The sequence below is a fragment of the Amblyomma mixtum genome, unplaced genomic scaffold (assembly GCF_055824585.1).
Source record: "Amblyomma mixtum isolate Tamu unplaced genomic scaffold, ASM5582458v1 scaffold_25, whole genome shotgun sequence".
Classification (NCBI taxonomy): domain Eukaryota; kingdom Metazoa; phylum Arthropoda; class Arachnida; order Ixodida; family Ixodidae; genus Amblyomma; species Amblyomma mixtum.
In genome coordinates this window covers 674,297-692,935 of record NW_028317722.1, presented here as the reverse complement: position 1 = coordinate 692,935, position 18,639 = coordinate 674,297, and the positions used below count along the sequence as shown (strand labels likewise).

At 44.7% G+C, this 18,639-nt stretch overlaps 1 protein-coding gene and 1 long non-coding RNA gene across 2 annotated transcripts in view; one reads left to right on the top strand and one right to left on the bottom strand.

Moving 5' to 3' along the window:
• Positions 1–231: 231 nt before the first annotated feature.
• The window catches only part of LOC149324540 (tear acid lipase-like protein), a 39,788-nt gene continuing 21,380 nt past the window's right edge, over positions 232–18,639 (top strand). Inside the window, exons 1-2 of the mRNA XM_089565434.1 lie at positions 232–485; positions 4,357–4,564. Coding sequence (XP_089421560.1) covers positions 348–485; positions 4,357–4,564 — 346 coding nt within the window. The 5' untranslated portion in view covers positions 232–347. The remainder of the gene's footprint in view (positions 486–4,356; positions 4,565–18,639) is intronic.
• On the bottom strand, positions 15,291–17,511 carry LOC149324541 (uncharacterized). Its single transcript, XR_016286828.1, has 2 exons — positions 17,376–17,511; positions 15,291–15,607 (listed from the first exon to the last, which is right to left on the bottom strand). It is a non-coding gene; the product is annotated as an uncharacterized LOC149324541 (long non-coding RNA).

The following is an 18,639-nucleotide window of genomic DNA, read 5'->3' as shown; positions in this document are numbered from 1 at the left end:
GTTAAAACAACCGAGCACTTTTCACATACAACCTGTTAGAGCATTACATTAATGTTAATGAGTCCTAAATGTGCTGCTTAGCATTAAAATAAGCTGGCGTACGAATTTCCACTTGGAACTTTCCTCATATGCGTCGCGACAGGAAATAGCCGAAAAACGCAGCAGGTGTTACGAGGTGCACAGGCTCTAAGTGTGGAAAGAGGGCAATGTTGGGGGCGGTTTTGTCAGCGCTGTGTAGAGGTACACCACCTGTTTTGCGCATAAAACAAGAGAGAGCAGCTGCAGAACGCGAAGTGCGAGGTTGCGCGATATATAATCGTTCGTGGCATACGTGTCACTGGTGCATTATGCCGTGGAAACTGGAAGCTAAGGAGATGAGGCCTTGTTTGCACTCCATTATTCTATTCACCGTGTTCTCCGCCTTGGCTACGAATTGGTTCTGCACCGCCGAGGACGAACTGGAGCGACAAGCTCGCCTAACCCCAGTAAGAAAAACCTTCACAGCGAAATTTTCTGATAGTGAAACGAGTACATGTTTTGCCAGCGAGCATTGATGTATACTGGAAGGTTTATCAGGCATAATCTGGAACTGAGACTACACCTAGTTAACAATGCATCTCTCAACCACTTCTCCCAAGCAGGAACTTCCGTGCATACATGGTTTTTATTCTTGTGTATATTTCTACTGTTTGGCGTTGCGTTTTCTATATTTTGGCAGAAGATGAAATATTTCCATCTGTTTATATAAAGCTAGGCAAGTTCTACGCGGACTTGGTATGCGAGCCGTTTGACCAACGGAAAGTAATGTATAGGTGCAGTCAAAAGTAAATGGAAGGCGACTTTGTCAAAAAATATTAATTTCTTTGAATCTACATCATAGTGCTCCATGCTTGTTGGTGCACAGTGCAATTCGCAAAATCACAATTAGGCTGCACATATATATTCAAGGATGCATGAATTGGGGGCCAATGATTAATTTTTTTCGTGAATATTGCCTTCCATTTACTTTTGACTGCACCTGTACATGGAAATAACGAACCGGTGCCACGCGGCCCTTTTATAAAATGCAAACTTAATAAATAACCATGTGCTTTCCTTTATAATGAAATCCATGGTATTCACCCGGTTACCAGGTTTTCCGTTTCCTCGACAGGGTTGAAATTTAAGAAATGCCGGAGTTCTGAGGGCTCACTTAGCATTGTTTATATATTTGCTATGCCGTGCTACATATAGTTTGCTAGGAATGCAAAGCTACTCAAAAAAAATGAACACAGCAGCATGTTTGTACTAAATACAGTCGAGCCCACTTATAACGAACTTGATCGTCACGCGGCATTTGTTTGTTGTATCCAAAGTTCGTAGTAAGTGGACCACCTATAATACGGGCAAAAAGAGTAAGCGAGACGAAAGTTAACTTTATTTTTGAAAAAAGTCCGTGATGCATGTCTGCTTCTTCAAAGCTGATCGCATCACTGCCGTTTCTAATTTTTCCAGCGCGGTAATATGTTCATCGCCAAGGCCTCTGCTGCACACGAGTTCCTTAAGCGACGCGATGTAACCGATCGCGGTTGAAGCGTTCACAGCAACCGGCGGTAGAGCAGGATGCTCGTCATCGTCCTCGTCGGTCTCTGGGCAGTCAGGAAGGGCTCGCACTTCACGCACAATAGCTTCGTCAGTGCATGGCTCCGCAATGTCGGCGTCGTCATCAGCAGAAACGAAATCGTCCCAGGCAACGTCAGGTCCGGCCAGCCGCGTGTCAACGACATGTTTCCAGAAGTCCTCGTGCGACCGGCCTTCCGGTGGGTGATCTATGGCGTCCTCGGTGCCTGGGCCCATAAAACCCGCCTTGCGGAAGCAATTTGCTGTGCACTCCGCGGTGAGTTCCATCCACGCCGCTTTCAACATCTCCACGGCGGCAAGCAAGCTGATGCGAACTGGCATGACAGCATCAATCGCGATCAACAAGCGTTAGATGACGCGCCGCCGGTAGCACACCTTGAACGCATGAATGGTGCCCATATCCAGCGGCTGAATTTTGCAGGTTGCATTGGGAAGCAAGAAGAGCACTGTCACCGCACTCAAGGAAGGCTGCACATGGTGCGCCGCACAGTTATCCAGCACGAGCAGGACCTTCCTGTTTTTTCGTGCCATGTCGCGGTCGAACTCGACAAGCCACTCGGCAAATAAGTCACGACTCGTCCAGGCTTTTGTATTGTTCCTGTAGCGTACGGGCACGTAGCTTCCACAGTATCGCGGCTTACGTGACTTGCCAATGACAAAAGGCAGCCGCCGGTCACTGCCGTCCATATTGACACACACAAGAACGGTTATGCGTAACTTGCTTTTCTTCCCTCCTGCGCACTTGTCGCCTTTCAAGGCATGCGTTTTAGATGACAACATCTGATAAAACAACGCAGTCTCGCCGGCATTGTAAACGTCCCGTGGAGCATAGCTGGTGATTGTTGGGAGGTTGTCGGAAAGCCACGCATCGACGTCCTCGTTGTTCACAGACGCGGCCTCGCCGACGACCGCCTTGAAAACAATTTCGTGGCGAGCCTTAAACCGGTGGAGCCATCCATTGCCTGGGCTGAAATCGGGAAAGTCCAAAAGGGAGGCGAAGTCTTTAGCCTTGGAGAGCATCAGCGGTCCACTGATCGGAACGTTGCGAGACCGGGCGTCAGCGAACCACTTCAGCAGTGCGTCCTCAACGTCCGCGTAGGTCGCCTTCCGAAGGCGCTTTCTAGTCGTCGGGTCGGCATCACGGTAGCACCAAGAATCTTTTCCTTGCCCTTAGCAATGGTTGAAATGGTCGATTTCGACAGTCCGTACTTCTTGGCCAGTTCGCACTTTTTTGCACCTTGAGCAAGTTCATTAACAATGGCCATCTTCGTTGCGATGTCGACAGCTTTCCTTTTAACACCTGAAGAGGTCGGCGTACAGTCCTCCATCGCACCAGGCGCAAGTCAAGCCCTTGGGCTCGCGCGTTCAACTCCCCGATCTGGGAAAGGCACGGATGCGGCAACAATGTCAACGCAGTGCCATCGCACAGAAAGAATCGACGACGCAATGCCCTCAGCGCGGAGTGGCAACGGAGCAACAAATCACGTGGATGCATCACAGCGACGCGGGCGGCGCCACTTTCTTTCGTCACCGCGCGCGCGCGCTTTTTCGTTTTCATTTTTCAACGCGCGCTTTTTCTTTCTTTACTTTATTTTACCCGCAAAGGAGCGCCGGGGAACGCTTTGTGCGCTCTCTGTTCGCGTCGTGTCAGGGGAACACGAAGTGCGTGAAATTCGCCTACCGCGGGTTCGCAGTCGAGCGAAACCGCGCCAAACACCGCCGGCTCGGTCAACTACGGAGGCCCGACAGCTTCGCGTTCGCTCTAACCGAGTGTTGAGGCCACAACAGTTCGTTCTATGTGAGACACTGTGCCATTGCCCCAATATATATTTTGACGGTAGCACCGCCCTCGTTCGTACTAAGCGAGCGTTCGTTATATCTGTGGCTGTTATAAGTGGGCTCGACAGTAGATTAATAGACAAAGCAAAACACTAGCTGCACTCAGGGATGTGCTAGAAATACACAGTGTGTTCAGTCGAAGCGCCGCTTCAAAGATCTTACCCTTTACTGGAACAGACGCTGGGCCCTAATATTCGCACAGGGAATAGTTTCTTAATTTCAGGAGTAGGTGCCATAATGCTGGACTGAATGTCTCTGCAATCGCTCGGAGATTGTTATATATTATCTTTTGGAGCAGCTTTTAGAAGAGTAGCGCTAGCCCACTGCGTATTTGACCAGGAAAAAACCCTTGGTTAATGATGGTTTTCCTGTTCTTACAGCTGTCACGAAGTTGAGAACGCTTTAAAAAGTTTGACATAAATTACAGATATACTGCCAGTATAGTGCTCACATATACTTAAATTTCTTTGCTTACCAAGGAATGTAAGTCGTTAAAAGAGAAGTGAAGCATTGGTTTGATTTTCTTTGTAGTACTGAAGATTGAATCTTAAATTTTTTTCTTTCAAATCGTGAAGGGAGCAGATCTTTTAACACTGCCGTACTTGCTTTCATTTTGTATTCTGGGCGGCGCTTTTCCTCATGTTTCCTCTTGCGATGCTTGATTCGCGTAACTGTCGATTTAACTTCGTGACCCCGTTTAAAAAAGAAAAACTAAAATATTTAATAAGCATGGTCCGTCAGCAATATGTACCAAATGTAAATGGAGCCTCTCAGGCTGGGTTCACCATGTTACATTTCTTTGCCCACAATTTCTTTTGGACGGAACGCAGATGCAGTCAATATAGACTTTATATGAACTGAAAAAAACTTGTCTTTTTTTGTCTCATTTCAACTAAGTGTGAACTGGTGAGCTACTTCGGCTACCCCTGTGAGATCAACCACGTGACAACTGAGGACGGCTACGTTCTGGAAGTGGACAGGGTACCCCATGGAAGAAATGGAACGGCGCAACAGAATGGAACAACCGGTCATCCCGTTCTACTCCTGGCGGTGTTCGCAAGCGCCTCGGACATCTGGTTCTTGAACTACCCTTCACAGTCTCCAGGCAAGCACATGCGCAGTAACTCTCCGCGCTAGCAGCTTCAGAAACGTATGAAAACTTCAGCCAATGTTTAACGATTTTAACGACATTCAAGAAAGTGGCGCATCACTAAGCAAGGCGGAAATTTGGGCGAGTTGGTTAGTATTCATGATTTTGTTTACAGCGCAACAAGTACGCGAAAGGCGAAAGAGTGACACAAACAAGCGCATCACTAAGTCGTATTGAGCAGTCGTTTTTTTTTAATTCTACAAGATGAGACCTTAAAAAGAAACTCACAGTGAAAGAGACCGGTTGTTTTGTGTAAATAAAGACTAAATGTTCTTTGTTTTATGCCGCTTGCAAATGGTTGTTCAACTGTTCATTACTCTCGTTAGAGACCGATGCATTGAATCAACTACCGCATGTTTTGTTTATTACGTATGCGACTTTAATTCAGAGTTTACTTTCTACTGCAATGTTGGTCGAATGATACTTCTTTGGTTCTTTTTACATGAATTCAGCAGGGCCTTCCTGCTCTGTATAACCCTTAAGGTGTATAATTTCTTTGTATGACGGCCTGTGCCACCACTTTTGTTGTTGTTATTGTAGTCCTAACTAATTTAGTTTTATCCTTGTCTGTGATATCACAGCGCGATGCGGTTTTTCGGCGACTTCAAGCCGCTAAAAACGCTCTGAGACAAGCGTGCTTTCCAGGACACCGGTGGCAAGTTGTAAAATATATTGATTGTTCTCGGATGGGTTATTCTCTAGGAAGCCGGGCCGAAAGAGGAGCGATGAAGGTAGTCTGAGGGCAGGCAGCTGGAGCAGAAACATTCGGGCAGTGATACCAATGCCGCTAGGACAAACTCCGTCTTGTTTCCACACAATGGCCCCGCCGAGAGCAGAGGAGCCGTCTTGACGATCTACTGGGACGATAACATAAAAAGGGCGTAGCTTGAAGCACTGGCCATGAACAGTCCCTTAGTTGCGGCAACGCAGATCAGGTAATGGCGTGACTGGCTCGACAACGTAGTTCGCAATGGATAAGCGCTCCAGGACTCGCATGTCCCCCGCGTTTGTTGAACCAGCGGGCGCATTACATGGTATTCAGTGTCGTACAACAGCTCCTCAATAGAAGCTTGGAGGGTATCATCGTCATGACGGCATGACTGCTAGCGTCATTTGTTTTCAGTCATGAGTTAGTCTTAGTTTTGGCAATAATGTTCTCCGTGTTGATCACTTCCAAAATCAGTTGTAAACTCTGATGCGTCATATAAGTAGTGGACGATTATATCCGTCGTAACAGGATGCTTACGACGTAACATAGAAACAAAAAAGAGAAGCGTGCAGTGGACTGCTAGCGGGATTTTAACCGTAAGTCACAAAGAGAGAGAGGAGGTTATAGTTAAGGTTGCAAACATCGCACATAAAGAATGAGTCACTGAATTAGAGGATAATCGCTCAGTCGTTAGTCTGCTCTTAAAGGCTTTACAAATTCAAGGAATATCTGATTAAATGGCAAAGCATTATTTTAAGACATCCGATAGGAAGAAGTGTCTTCTGTAATCGATTAGATCACGAAGTGCCCCATGGAAATGCCCGAAGGAAAGCAAATTCAAGGGCTCCATGTCACGTGCTGTTGCCGCGAAGTAAGCTGTTGCTAGGCATACAAAACAGCGACGATGGCATGACGTATTCCGAAGAGACTGTGCGCCAGCGGACTGTATGTATCAATGTCGTAGCGGTCGAAACGAGGAGGTGGTATAGGTAGCGGATGCAGCTCTCCAGCTCAAAGACGCAATAATGTCTTGCAGCGTTGGCAGCCGAGCTAGGGCAGGACTCAATTGAGGGCCGAGTTGTAGATGCCGCAGCCTTGTAATATAGCAGCCTGGTGCCAGTGCCAGTCTTGAACAATACCGCATCATCGCATAGCTGTCCAGCGTAGAACGATGCTTCTATTCGAGACCGCAAATGAAGAGGAATAAGCAACCATTAACGGCGAACTGACTGGTAGTCGAAGATTTTGGTATGAGCTAGTCGGTGGCTGATCTTAAGGAAAGTATATGCAGAGCAAAAAACAGCGACAGCAGAGAAGAAACAAACAACAGGAATGGCGCTGAACTAACGACTGAAATTTTATTGAAAACGCCAGAGCTTTAAATACAGACAGGCGAACACATGCCCAAGAAGATAATAAATAGCCATTATATTGTATAACCAGCATCAAAACCACTCAAACGGTTATCACAGAGGGCGTGAGCAACGCACAGCCGGAAAATCACCGGAGGGCATGTGCAGCTATTCAAAAAACGAATGAATCATGAAAAACATCAGAACAGGAAGTCATGTATCAAAGGCGGAGACACGAAAGTCATTAAGCGTAGCAAGCGCAGAGTGAAATGAGTAAAAGCAATACAGCGAAATAACGCCCCAAGAGACCCCCGGCAACAGCACAAGCAAAAACAAAAAAACGCGGCACAAGCAGTGAAAAGGAAGTGAGAGAAAAGAGTACGAGAAACCAAAGCACCCAGCGAAGGGAAACCTAAAAGCACAAAGGCGGGGCTAACCAATGCTACCGTCAAGAAACCCAATTTCTTTCCTGGATAAGGCAATTGATGATGTGCTTGTGCACCAGCGCACTCCCCTAGATACGAGCCAAGCCTCGATCACCTGCCTCTGGTGTAGGTTCCTCGGTTTGGCCCTAATTTCGGATTCCCGAAACAGATGCTCGCACTGGAAGTCGCAGTCCGATCCGTAGTGTCACACTCGCAAAAGTACTTCCTGCATTTCTTGGAATGGTGCGCCAGATATCCGACCGCATTACCATTCACACACCGTCTATGTTCTGCAAGCGTTCATTTACACATCTACCAGTCTGCCCTACGTTGGAACCGGCACACATAAGCGGAATCTCGTACACGACTCCCGTGGTACAGCTCATGGATTGCATCGCATGTTTGATTCCGCAATCATCACGCTTTTTTGTCTGGGTCATCATGCTGCTGATGGTAGACAGCTTGCACGGCGAAGAGAATGCTAAATTAATCGGGTACCTGCTGACTATTTTTTTCAAATTGTGCGAGAGCTTGTGGTAGTAGGGGACGACGTGCACAGGAAACCTATCTTGCTGCCCAGCACGCTGTTTCTTGATCTTGAGCATTTGCAGATTGCCTTGTGATGCACTAGAAATCACATTTTTTGGATACCCAGCACCGCTCAAGCGCCTCACTTGGCCCTCAGATTGCCTTTGCACAATGCTCACACCTGTTTTGTTAGGGCTGACTTCACGCTATTACTAACAATAGCCCGTTTGACAAGCTTAGAGTGGCTTTATCATAAAGAAGTGGGCTTTTCTTGAGCGAAGGTTGTACATCCAACACATGCGGAGTTCTGAAAAAGATGTGCATAAGTCTAGGAACTGAATGTGGTTGTTCTGCATTTGCTCAGAAGTAAAAGTAAGGGCACCAGATATATTTTCTAAAAATATCCAGTGCTCTTTCACCTATAATGAAGAATTCATCCACATACCTGACACCTTAGTCATGTTTGCGCCAAGAAGTTGTTGTGCTATTCATTTCTCCATCGCTTCCAGATAGATGTTGCACCCCTTAGCGAAAAAGAGGACGTGCTAAAAATGCATTTCAAACGTATTGTATTAATTTCATATTTATTTCGCATTTTTTGTCCCTATGCTTAAACTGCAATACAAATGCTTTCTAAGTATACTAGGAATAATATTTTAAACGTTCTTAAAAATACGTGAAAAGTACATTTTTGCCCGCTTAGCATATTTATAATGCATTAAATATATAATAAAAATACACATTAGAAATATACTAAAAATATACATTTAATACATTAAAAATATGTTTACTCGGGCTTAAAAAAAGTCTACTGGGCGGCTCCATGGAATGACACGGGTTAATTCTTCAATCGTACACGGGTATTAATCAACAGAAGTCTGATATTAGAAGGTCACGTGATTGAATGGGAACGGCAAACACCTACACACAGCATACCAAGGCGACAGTGACACGGCAAACAACAAATCCTACAACAAGCGCTATACTTGGCTTGCCGTATATGTACCCAGCGAAAGCGACGCACTATTTTGCACGGTGAGGCCTTTTTTTGCGCAAATACTGTGGGCTACCAAATTATCGCAGAAGTACCCTACTGGTCGCGTTCGAATCTGGGGTTAATTGAGAACGGAATTGCTAGTTGAAACTTGCGTCAGGCACAGGTCAGGAGTCGAACTGTCAACCAACAGAACCATGGATGTGTAAGGGAGCCGGTCTGCCCTGCCAGACGGGGTCCTTTCCGCTGGCTTATTCGGACCCAGAAGTACCCAAGGCGCTTTTGCTGGTATAATGCTATCACGTTCTCACACGGAAATGTTCGAATGACATTGAGTGGAATGACATTCGAGAATAGGAATGACATTCGGACTCGACGGACTGCCGCGGTGCTGCACGACACTTTCGAAACGCATTCGAAAGCCTCAGCTCGTTTTCAGTGTACAGCGACGACGACGACGGCGGTCACACTAGTCCGACAACGACAGTATATATCACGCTGAACAACAGCATGTAATTATAGTGAAATATCTAGTTTACTATAATATGATTCTAGAGGGACACGTTTTTCAGGCCAACGACACCGACGAATCCGGTCGGCGGACGGTCAGCCTTGTCGGCGGCTGAGCGAGAGAACGGTGATGAGGCGGCGGTGTGTATATGCTCGCGCTTCTAAATGAGCGAAACGAACGGCTATATTTCACGTGTGCACACCTGAACACTCACCAGCGATAAGCGCTTGCCAAATCAATTTCAGTCGACGACGGCTCTGTTCCCTTCCGCGACGACTAGGCCCAGCGAGTTCGCAGGGTTGGATCTGTGATTTCGGCGGTTGTGAAGAGCGAATCACAAGCTTTAGAGAATGCAAATGGTCACCAGGTGTAGTTTTGGCAACAGTGACCTGAAATCAACTATTGCTTACATCGCAGGGCACGCGTACGATGAACGGGAATCACCGGTGTGACCCAGACTGCCGAGCCGTGCTTTACGGCCACCAGCAGTCGTCGCCGTCGCTAGCTTGTGGATAACAGTCGCCAGACATACTTCTGGATAAAGTAGTTTAAAAAAAAAGTACTGGTCACGTCGGAGAAAGCCGGGACAAGAAGCGAGAAGCGCCAGTCCTGCGCGATGCCAACAACCCGGCTTTCTCAGGCGTGCGATCGCATCATCGCTTCCCACACATTGTCGCACTGCGTAAACAAGCACGAGTACAACCACTAAAAAAGAAAACAGATTTTTTAATAGAACGAAAGCGCAGATTGAGTTTTATGTTATGTAAACAAGCGATGTAAACAACAGTATGAGTGCAGTCGTCCTCATCGGCGCACTCCCGGGGAAATTTCATGCTGACGCGGTTAATATTAATTGGCGTAATATTATCTTCAAGCACTCCCTTAGACAGAACACGTGTAGCATCGTTAGATGACATTCGGTTGGAAGGCATTCGAAGCGCCCGTGTAGCAGGGGTATAAGTGGTGATCACCTTCCTGCTAGAAGTTACCATAAACGAAAGATGACAAGAAAGGGAAAGTTTTCACTCTTCGCTGAAACGTCATTTCGAGCCCTAGATTGTTTCACGGTAGCTTGAAGTGTAATGCAAATATGTTTACGCGGACAACCCATTTGTTAGAATTTAAATATACTTCAGACGGATTAATTGCGTATCTACAAAAGTACACTTTAAATAGATAAATAGATAGCCAGCACCAAAATGCGATCCCGAAACTCGATTTTGAGCATTAGATTGTTCAACGACAGCTTGTAGTGCGCTGCAAACATGCTAATGCGGAATGCCAATTTGCTAGAATTTCAGTGTTATTTGGACGATTTAATTGCGTATTTACGGAAGTACACTTCAAATACATTGATGACACGCAAATGCCATTTCCCGAAACGCGATTTCGAGCACTCGACTGTTCAACGGCAGCTAGAAGTGTGCAAAGACGTTTAAAAGGACTGCCCGTTTGTTAGAATTGAAGTATATTTCGGATGAATTAATTTCATATTTACGAAAGTTCACTTTTAATACATGGACAAGATGCTAAAACTGCATACATATACGTTTACAAGGGCTGCCCGTTTTCTAGAATTGAAGTATACTTTCGATGAATTAATTTCATATTTCCGAAAATACACTTTTAATACACTGACAAGATGCTAAAACTGCATACATATTTTTTTCACGTATTTGAAAAGTGCTCGAAGTATGCTTTAAGTGAGGTATTTTTGACACATTTTAAAAACATATTTCGAATACCAAGCAGGAAATTTCAGGAACGTATTTCCTACATATTTTTAGTGCATTAATGAATACAAAATATGTTTAAAATACAATTTAAATAGCCCACTGTATATTCCAAACGTATTAGTTTTTGCTAAGGGACAAGACAGGGGCCAGGGCGACCCAAGGCATATTCCACCTTTCTGGACATACTACTTGCCGTCGAACTCAACAACAGTTGACTTCCGGTAGAATTCCAGAACTACAAGGAGGTTGTCGCCGCTGAGGCCGGTGGCATTTTGTAACCGAACCACTCCTTCCTCCTTTATCTTGTCTCTGATTGCCCTGAAGAGGCCCGCATGTGGCACTGAGTAGAACAGATCTACTACGTCGCTGGAAAAGGCTGAGGCCCGCATGTTGGGTGTCCCCAACTCGATGACCTCAACTGAGATCTTCACATTGAATGTGTCGTCACTCCGAATGCTATGATTGTGACGCTGAAGGAAGGTTCCCAATTGAACTTCCCCGTGCGCTTTTCCGCAATAGTAGACACTTTTAGTTGCTGCGTACGTAGCGACATTGCGTACGCAACGCTCACTACGTTCCGTACGCTGTAAAGGACACCCCCGCCACACTTATAGTTGGCCGTACCGCCGCAGAGCAGTCGCGTAGCGCATTGTGTTGTGTCGCCATCTAGTGACAAACACTGAAAGCGCTGTAGCGCTCGGCTGAACATTTTTCAGTTTCTGACAATATGAATAGTATATTACTGTTTTTAATGGAGGAAAAAATGTATAATATTTAATGAAGTGCAAAAGTAGGCACATGACTAAAAAAAATTATTCGACAGGTGCGGTTGCTATGACGATAACCGTACACAACGTCAGTTAGGCTTAAAAGGTCACAAATCGCCTCATTATCTGAAAAACAAGGGGCGTTTGCCGCTAATATTTTTGGCGTGTGGGTGAGAGTAGACAAAATAAAAGCTAACAGCACAGTTTAGAGCGAGCCATCGCATTGAAGAAAGCAGCGGCGAAGTGAAATCGGTCCGAAGCGGGCGAGATGGTCGCCGCCATGTTTTCTACGCAGCACGTAGCGTCCCGCGTTGCGTACGCTACGCTATGCTTTACAGCGGGCGGGCGTCCGCAACGCGCGGCTAGATACGTTGCGTTCTGCGCATGCGCATTCGTTACCCGCGGTGTCGTTGCGTACGCAAGCTCACTGCGTACGTCCAACTAAAAGTGTCTAGTAGTTGTGAAAGCGCACTCTGGCTTGTGAGGAAAGCTCTGCTGTTCTCAGGAAAACTTTGGTCGTTAGTTCAGCGCCAGTCCTGTTGTTTGTGTCTTCTCTGCTGTCCCTGTTTTTTGTGCTACGTATACTTTCCTTATGGCTGGTAGTTGCGGGTGACAATAAAAGTGAGGCTCGCGAATCGCGAAATGCGAAGGTATGGGCCGCAGTGCGCGTTTTGGCTAAACAGCTGTTCGGTTGCAGAGAAAATCAAGCCGCGAGTTTATTCATGGATGCTTAAGGCCTACATGCAGTTCACGAGGAGCAAGAGCGGTCTAGCGTCGAAGGTAGGGAGGCTGATTAACTCAACTTAAACCGGGCACCTCTAATGAAAATTGGCGAGATGATGTTTAAGGCCGTTGTAATTACGACGCTGATGCCATTGTCCTGAAGCGAAGAGCCCAGTGGGTGAAGTGGCCTGATGGGTCTTTTAGACTAGGCCTCCAGGCAAGCGCAACGTGCCCTTACAAAAATTGCTTTTGTGATTCTTTAGAAAGTCTTTCAAATTTACTCATTAAAATGTAATGACTTTCTTTTAGATCTGTATGGAATTTTTGTCCAGAGTTTCAATAACTAATTGGCCACCGCATTGTTATAGGAACACGGCTAACGTCCTTTAAAAGAAAAACTGTAATGAGTTACTTTATAAACTCCTTGAGGAGTCTCTTTAGAAACCCTTTTGAGCGCACTCATTTCATTGTAATGTGCTGCTTTTGAATCTGTATAGAATTTGGCTACAGTGTTTCAATAACTAATTGGCCACCGCATTGCTATAGAAATGTGGCTAATGTCCTTTAAAAGAAATTCTGTAATGACTTGCTTTAGAAACTCCTTGAGAAATTGTTTAGAAATTCTTTTGAGTGTACTCATTTCATTGTAATGTGCTGCTTTTGAATTTGTATCGAATTTGGGTACAGTGTTTCAATAACTAATTGGCCACCGCATTGTTATAGGAACACGGCTAACATCCTTTAAAAGAAATACTGTAACAACTTTCTTTTGAAACTAGTTATATGAATTTTGCGTAAATCCATTGGAATGCATTTATTTCATTGCAATGTGATGCTTTTGACACTGTATAAGATCTGAGTAATGAGTTCCAATAACTAATTGGCCACCACATTCCTATAGAAGCCCAGCATGTACAATGTAACATATATGATGTAACCACTGATTGCTGTAAGCATGCAAGAAATCATACAGAGCAACAGCACACGACATACAATCAACTAACTTTATTTCACTTAGCAACTTTTACAGCAGCTTATGGAATTGAACGTTTGCAGCTCCTGGCGAGCCTTAGTAATTAGCAGCATTTATGATGAAACTGATAGGAGACATGGCACACGAACAGTACGAGCACATTTTATTTTGAGACAATCAAGTAATTTTAGATTCATTTTCTGCGCCACATGTGCAACGAAGATCACACCTCAAAGAGAGTATGTTTTCACGAAAAAATAGTGGAGTAGAGACTCAAACAAATACTGCCTAGCCTTCTGCCTTCAACAGCTCTGAGTATATGCCTGCCTTAATTTTATTAACTTATGCCCTACATAAGGTACACAATGCTAGTCGGAGCAACAGCAAAAGGCTAGCTGCATGTTCATTCTGTGAGAATTAAAAGTTAGAAAGCACTGTATACCTTATGTAGTATTCTGAAAGGATATCATTTACAGCTGTCCCAAGGATTGCGTGCACAGCAGAGTAAACATGATGAAGGAGTCACAATTGTTTTGAAGAGGACACGTGAGATCTACTTTCCAGAATTAAACTGCCTCTTGTTAAAACAGTACACGCACCTAATTTTGGTGGCATGCTTTCTTCTCCACAGTAATGTGGAAGACACTACTACGCATGGATCACCGGGTGGTATTCAGCTGCAAACTATAAATAATTTATAATTGAATTTTTCTCTCATGCTGTTACGGTTTCAACATCCGAACAACGAATGTAACGTTAACGTGCCCTTATAGGTCACATGAGGCATGAAAAAACAGCAAATTGCTGCTTCTTCATTTGTTGTCATTCCGGCTGTTGAGGCTGCTTGGCTTTAGCATTGTAGCAAATTAAAAGGACAAAGCAGTGATTATATCAGTTTCTTCATGTCTCCTAGACCTGTAAGCACACTTTGATGTCACAGTGATCGTTCGGCTGTTGAAACCGAAACAGCATGAGAAAGAAATCGAACTGTAAATTATTTAGCGGGCATACTAGAATACCACATAATAATCCATGCCTTACGAATCATTACAAAGCAGAAAACATGCACCCAAAAGTTAGGTGTCTGTACTCCTTTGAGCAGGAATATTCTTAATTCAAGCAAGACGCAAAGTACAAGAATGACAAAACAAAGTACATTATTCATTTCTACTCTACATGACTAAAAATCGTCCCATGAGGATGCAACTTTCAAGGAGTACTTTATGTCTGATACTGAGCAATAATGAAGCAGATAGCCATCCTGCATATTACCGTTTGCTACAAGGACGCGCCTTTGTTGGCATTTTAATTCAGACTGGTTTGCACTACTCGCTATTAACCACAAAAAAGCTGTACATCAAATCTGACTGTGCCAACAAAAGAACTGGTTTCTTTCATTACATATATGTAACTTGTGTTTTCCTAGATTGCTTCACATGTACAAATTGATCCAACCATAGGGAATACAGGGCGGCCAGAATAGGATGCTTGACAGTTGGCTGCTCAATAATCCTTGTTAGGTGACAACATAAGCTGTGAATGTCATCTGTTACAGCCCCCTTTCTTCACTCAACTGCTGCTGTCCACAGGCAACTAATACTATACCTCTGCATATGCTTTCCTGAGCTGAGTTTAAGTGTTGCCTGGATTCACAATGGTCAGCTTGCCCAACAATCTAAGAGACCATCATAAGCAGGCTGCAAAATTCACTGCTAAAGAAAGCTATGATATGCTGCAGTAATCAAGTGAACTGAACAAAAAGAAAAATGAGAAGAAAAGCTGTATTCGGTTTAGAGGAGAAACAAAACAAATATTTCGAAAACCAATCTATTTCATTCCTTTGTAGTAAATAGTAAGGAGGATAAATGTGCTGGGATATTAACAACCAACTCAAAGCACACATTTAAAATATGCAAATGCTTGATACAAGATCTGACTTCCTAACTATGCTGGTATAGACATATTTAGTTTAGAATTCATATCTTTTAATTGAGTGCATTATTCTGAAAATAAAAATTGGTCAAAAGGAGGCACTGTTGGTTCATATCGGCACTTCCATCTATTCTTTGGATGTGATCTTCATTGTGCATATCCCACAGTACAATAATTCAATTGCATAGATACCAGCATTTCCATTCATAAACTGTGCTGATCACTTGCAGTAAGCCAATGATGTGACATGGCCGGTAGATTATTAGGTGCATCATTGTTTTCTGTGCAGAGACGAGGAGGTGTCAGGTAGGCACCACCCATGCTTGCCAGTCTGAAGTACCCAGATGTCTGCGTATAGGCCAAAGAAAAAAAATCAGTCAGTGAGACCTAGCACACAACTGCTTTCACACTAATGCAAACAAAAGCATCAATCAGATCAGAATCTACAAGCAGTAGTACTCTAGTGATCTAGCTTTGAAGAGTACTAACAGCACAATACAGAAAGTATATGATTTCAAAATAAATGGCATGTACACTTCGAAAAGAACTATAAACACCACCCAGCTGTGACTGATACTGCTGCCAGACTAGAACATTTCATAAGAATGAATAACTATTACATTAGCCTGTAACAGTATTCATCTAATACATATTTATTGCCACTATAATGCAGTGACAATCACAATCACTTTTTTTAGAGAACTAATTGACCTGTCTTCTGTGTTTTACAAGTGACTGATTAATTGCAGTAAGTAAATTAGGTGCAGTGAAAACTGAGAACAGCTGTAGCTCACAGGCAGCACAAAGCGTCTACATCTGAGTCTCTGGGAATGGCTACTCAAACACAGTAATTGCACTCACTAAAAATCTGTCAAGATGGTGATGCCGACGACCCCCTCGTTAAGCAAAGGGATGGATTCTGATCCTGCTGCATTTAGAAAACTTTTCACTTCCCTGCTGCACTAATGCTGGATTGACACTGCTGAAATAGTTGTAGAAAGATATTAAGTGCGTTAACAATGTCACATAACTATTTTAAACTGCTAGCCAGTATAATCCATTGCATCCATATAAATGACTCAATTCAGTTACATAAATTAAAAACACGATATCTCTAGCACTCTGGTAGCGAGATCAATAAAGCTATATTCCAGTTGCTGCAGAAAAGCAGTGAGATTACAGCCAGGCAAATGAATCAGCACCAAAACCACAGACATAACAAAACACAATATAAAATAATAAGCTTTTTACGGCATGACACTACGGTGCAAGTGGGAACATCTCGGCCAAATCCAAGTCTCAGTACTTCTCTCTTTGATAAACTTTGGAGAAACCGCATGCGTCACCATAAATTCCTTCGAAGTAAAATTATTTCAAAGCATAGTCGAAAACATCATGCGCAGTTTGCGATGGTACAGCCGTAAGTGTGCAATTCATTTTTGCACCAGTACGAAGTATGCTTGAAATGCCAAAAAAAAAAAACCAAAGCCAGTGCCCACAAACACTCTCTATGAGCGAATAACGCCGGAAAGAGATTACCAAAAGTTATTTTCGCGGCGAAACTCATCCGCAACATTCCTCTTGCATTTGACGTGCGCAACTCTAGTCGGTTGTAGCTACATCGTCATTCCACTTCTAGGCACTGAACGGCCTGAGTACTGTGAGCATTTGTAACGTGGACTCGGCAGACCATGTTTTGTTCAGCTTGGAATTATACCCTGTACACACGCACACATACAAGCACGAAAAAACTAAACGCCGGGAACTACTGCCACTGAGAAGCATACGTCGTTCCAACACAGTGCTTTCCGCTCGTTGGTCCCAATCATCGCAATAATGAGCACAACGATATCATGAGAGTAAAAACATGCAACTGTACTCCATGTCACAACTTCGTCGCTGCGGAGAGGAAGTTATAGGCGCGAAGCGACGGTTTCCGTGGCTGTGTGACAGGTTCGCGGTCACGTGCAAACAGCGCACTTGCGGAAGCCGTTGCATCGAACTCAAACTTCTACTGCACTCCGAAGAAGTTGTCAGACAACACCCAGCAGCATTTACAGCACTTCACGCACCCCAGTACAACATTTTGGCAGATAATTTCAAGAACTGTACTCACATTCGTAAGCAATCACACAAGGTCGTTCGTTCTTCCACGTTGATGCCGGCATTGTCACGGCGTGGTGCAGGGCGCAATACGACGTCCAATATCTTGAGAAGAACTTCAGGTGCTTCAGAAGGTCTTTCGAAGCGCGCAGGTCTAGCACCAGTTTTGTAGCACATTCGAAAACCACAGCACGAAACCACCACACAAGGCGCAACAGCAACAAAAAAAAACTACTCCCGAAACGCCACCCGGCCATCACCCGGCCGGCCGGCAACAAAAGGAACATGGCGCCGCTGCTGACGACTTTGGGATTGGACTGGATTGGCTTCGGTGTGACTTTTTTTTATTTTTTTGCCGCTGCTCGTGGTCGGAGTTTCGGCTTCTGTTTCCTTGGGAGAGCCGGTAACTCTGTGGTGCGAAATTCATTGTGTGTGGCAGGACTCATAATTAGAAGTGCTGGCATTTCTACCAACGTGGTTCTAGACGCATCTCCCTCCCTTGAGAAGGCAACGCCTGGTTCAGCGTCCTTGAGTCGAGGATCGACTATCAGACTGCGCGGTAGGCGTCCGCATGAAGCGCGCGCACATCTGCTCGGACTAGAAAAGCCAGCATTGCACCTAACATAGAGTTAATACGCACCTAACGACTAAATACTCAAGGTGGGGCCATGCCAGCATGGTAAAGGAATTTTCGTCACACAGTGAAGTTGAATTGTAGGCCTGATAGCTGGTCTGTTGCAAAATGTGGGAAGCGCTTAAAACAAACAATATTTATTAATTTATGTCTACAGATACTAGCGAAGATAAAAAAAAAGCACGTTAGGAACATAATCTTAATAATGGGCCTGTTTACTGTAGCGGCTGCCCGTCTCAACTACAGGTTTACTCTTTTGCAAAACTCGCGAAGTCAGCCTCTCTTTACAGCGGAAGGGGTCTTTACCGTTGACGTCATTTTTTTTTAAGAGGGGGGGGGGGTGGCAGAAATCGGGTGCAGCGCTGGAGAAATATATTGTCCGAAAAATGTCGCGCGCCTCTTGTGCACGCTTCTGCCTTGTGTTGTTGCGGCGATAAAGGAATTAGGCGCAACTCTGTCAAGCCGTCAAATGAACCGTCACCACGCTGCAGTCGCGACGGAACGGTGAAACGCAGCTTTGCCAGGCCTCAGTGCTGCACCCAACTCCCGACCCTCGCGAGCCGCAACGCCATGGTAAAAGTGTTTTTGCGATGCTGGAAAGGTGACTTAAGAAGTTTTGGAGAGGTTCTGCTAATACTGCACC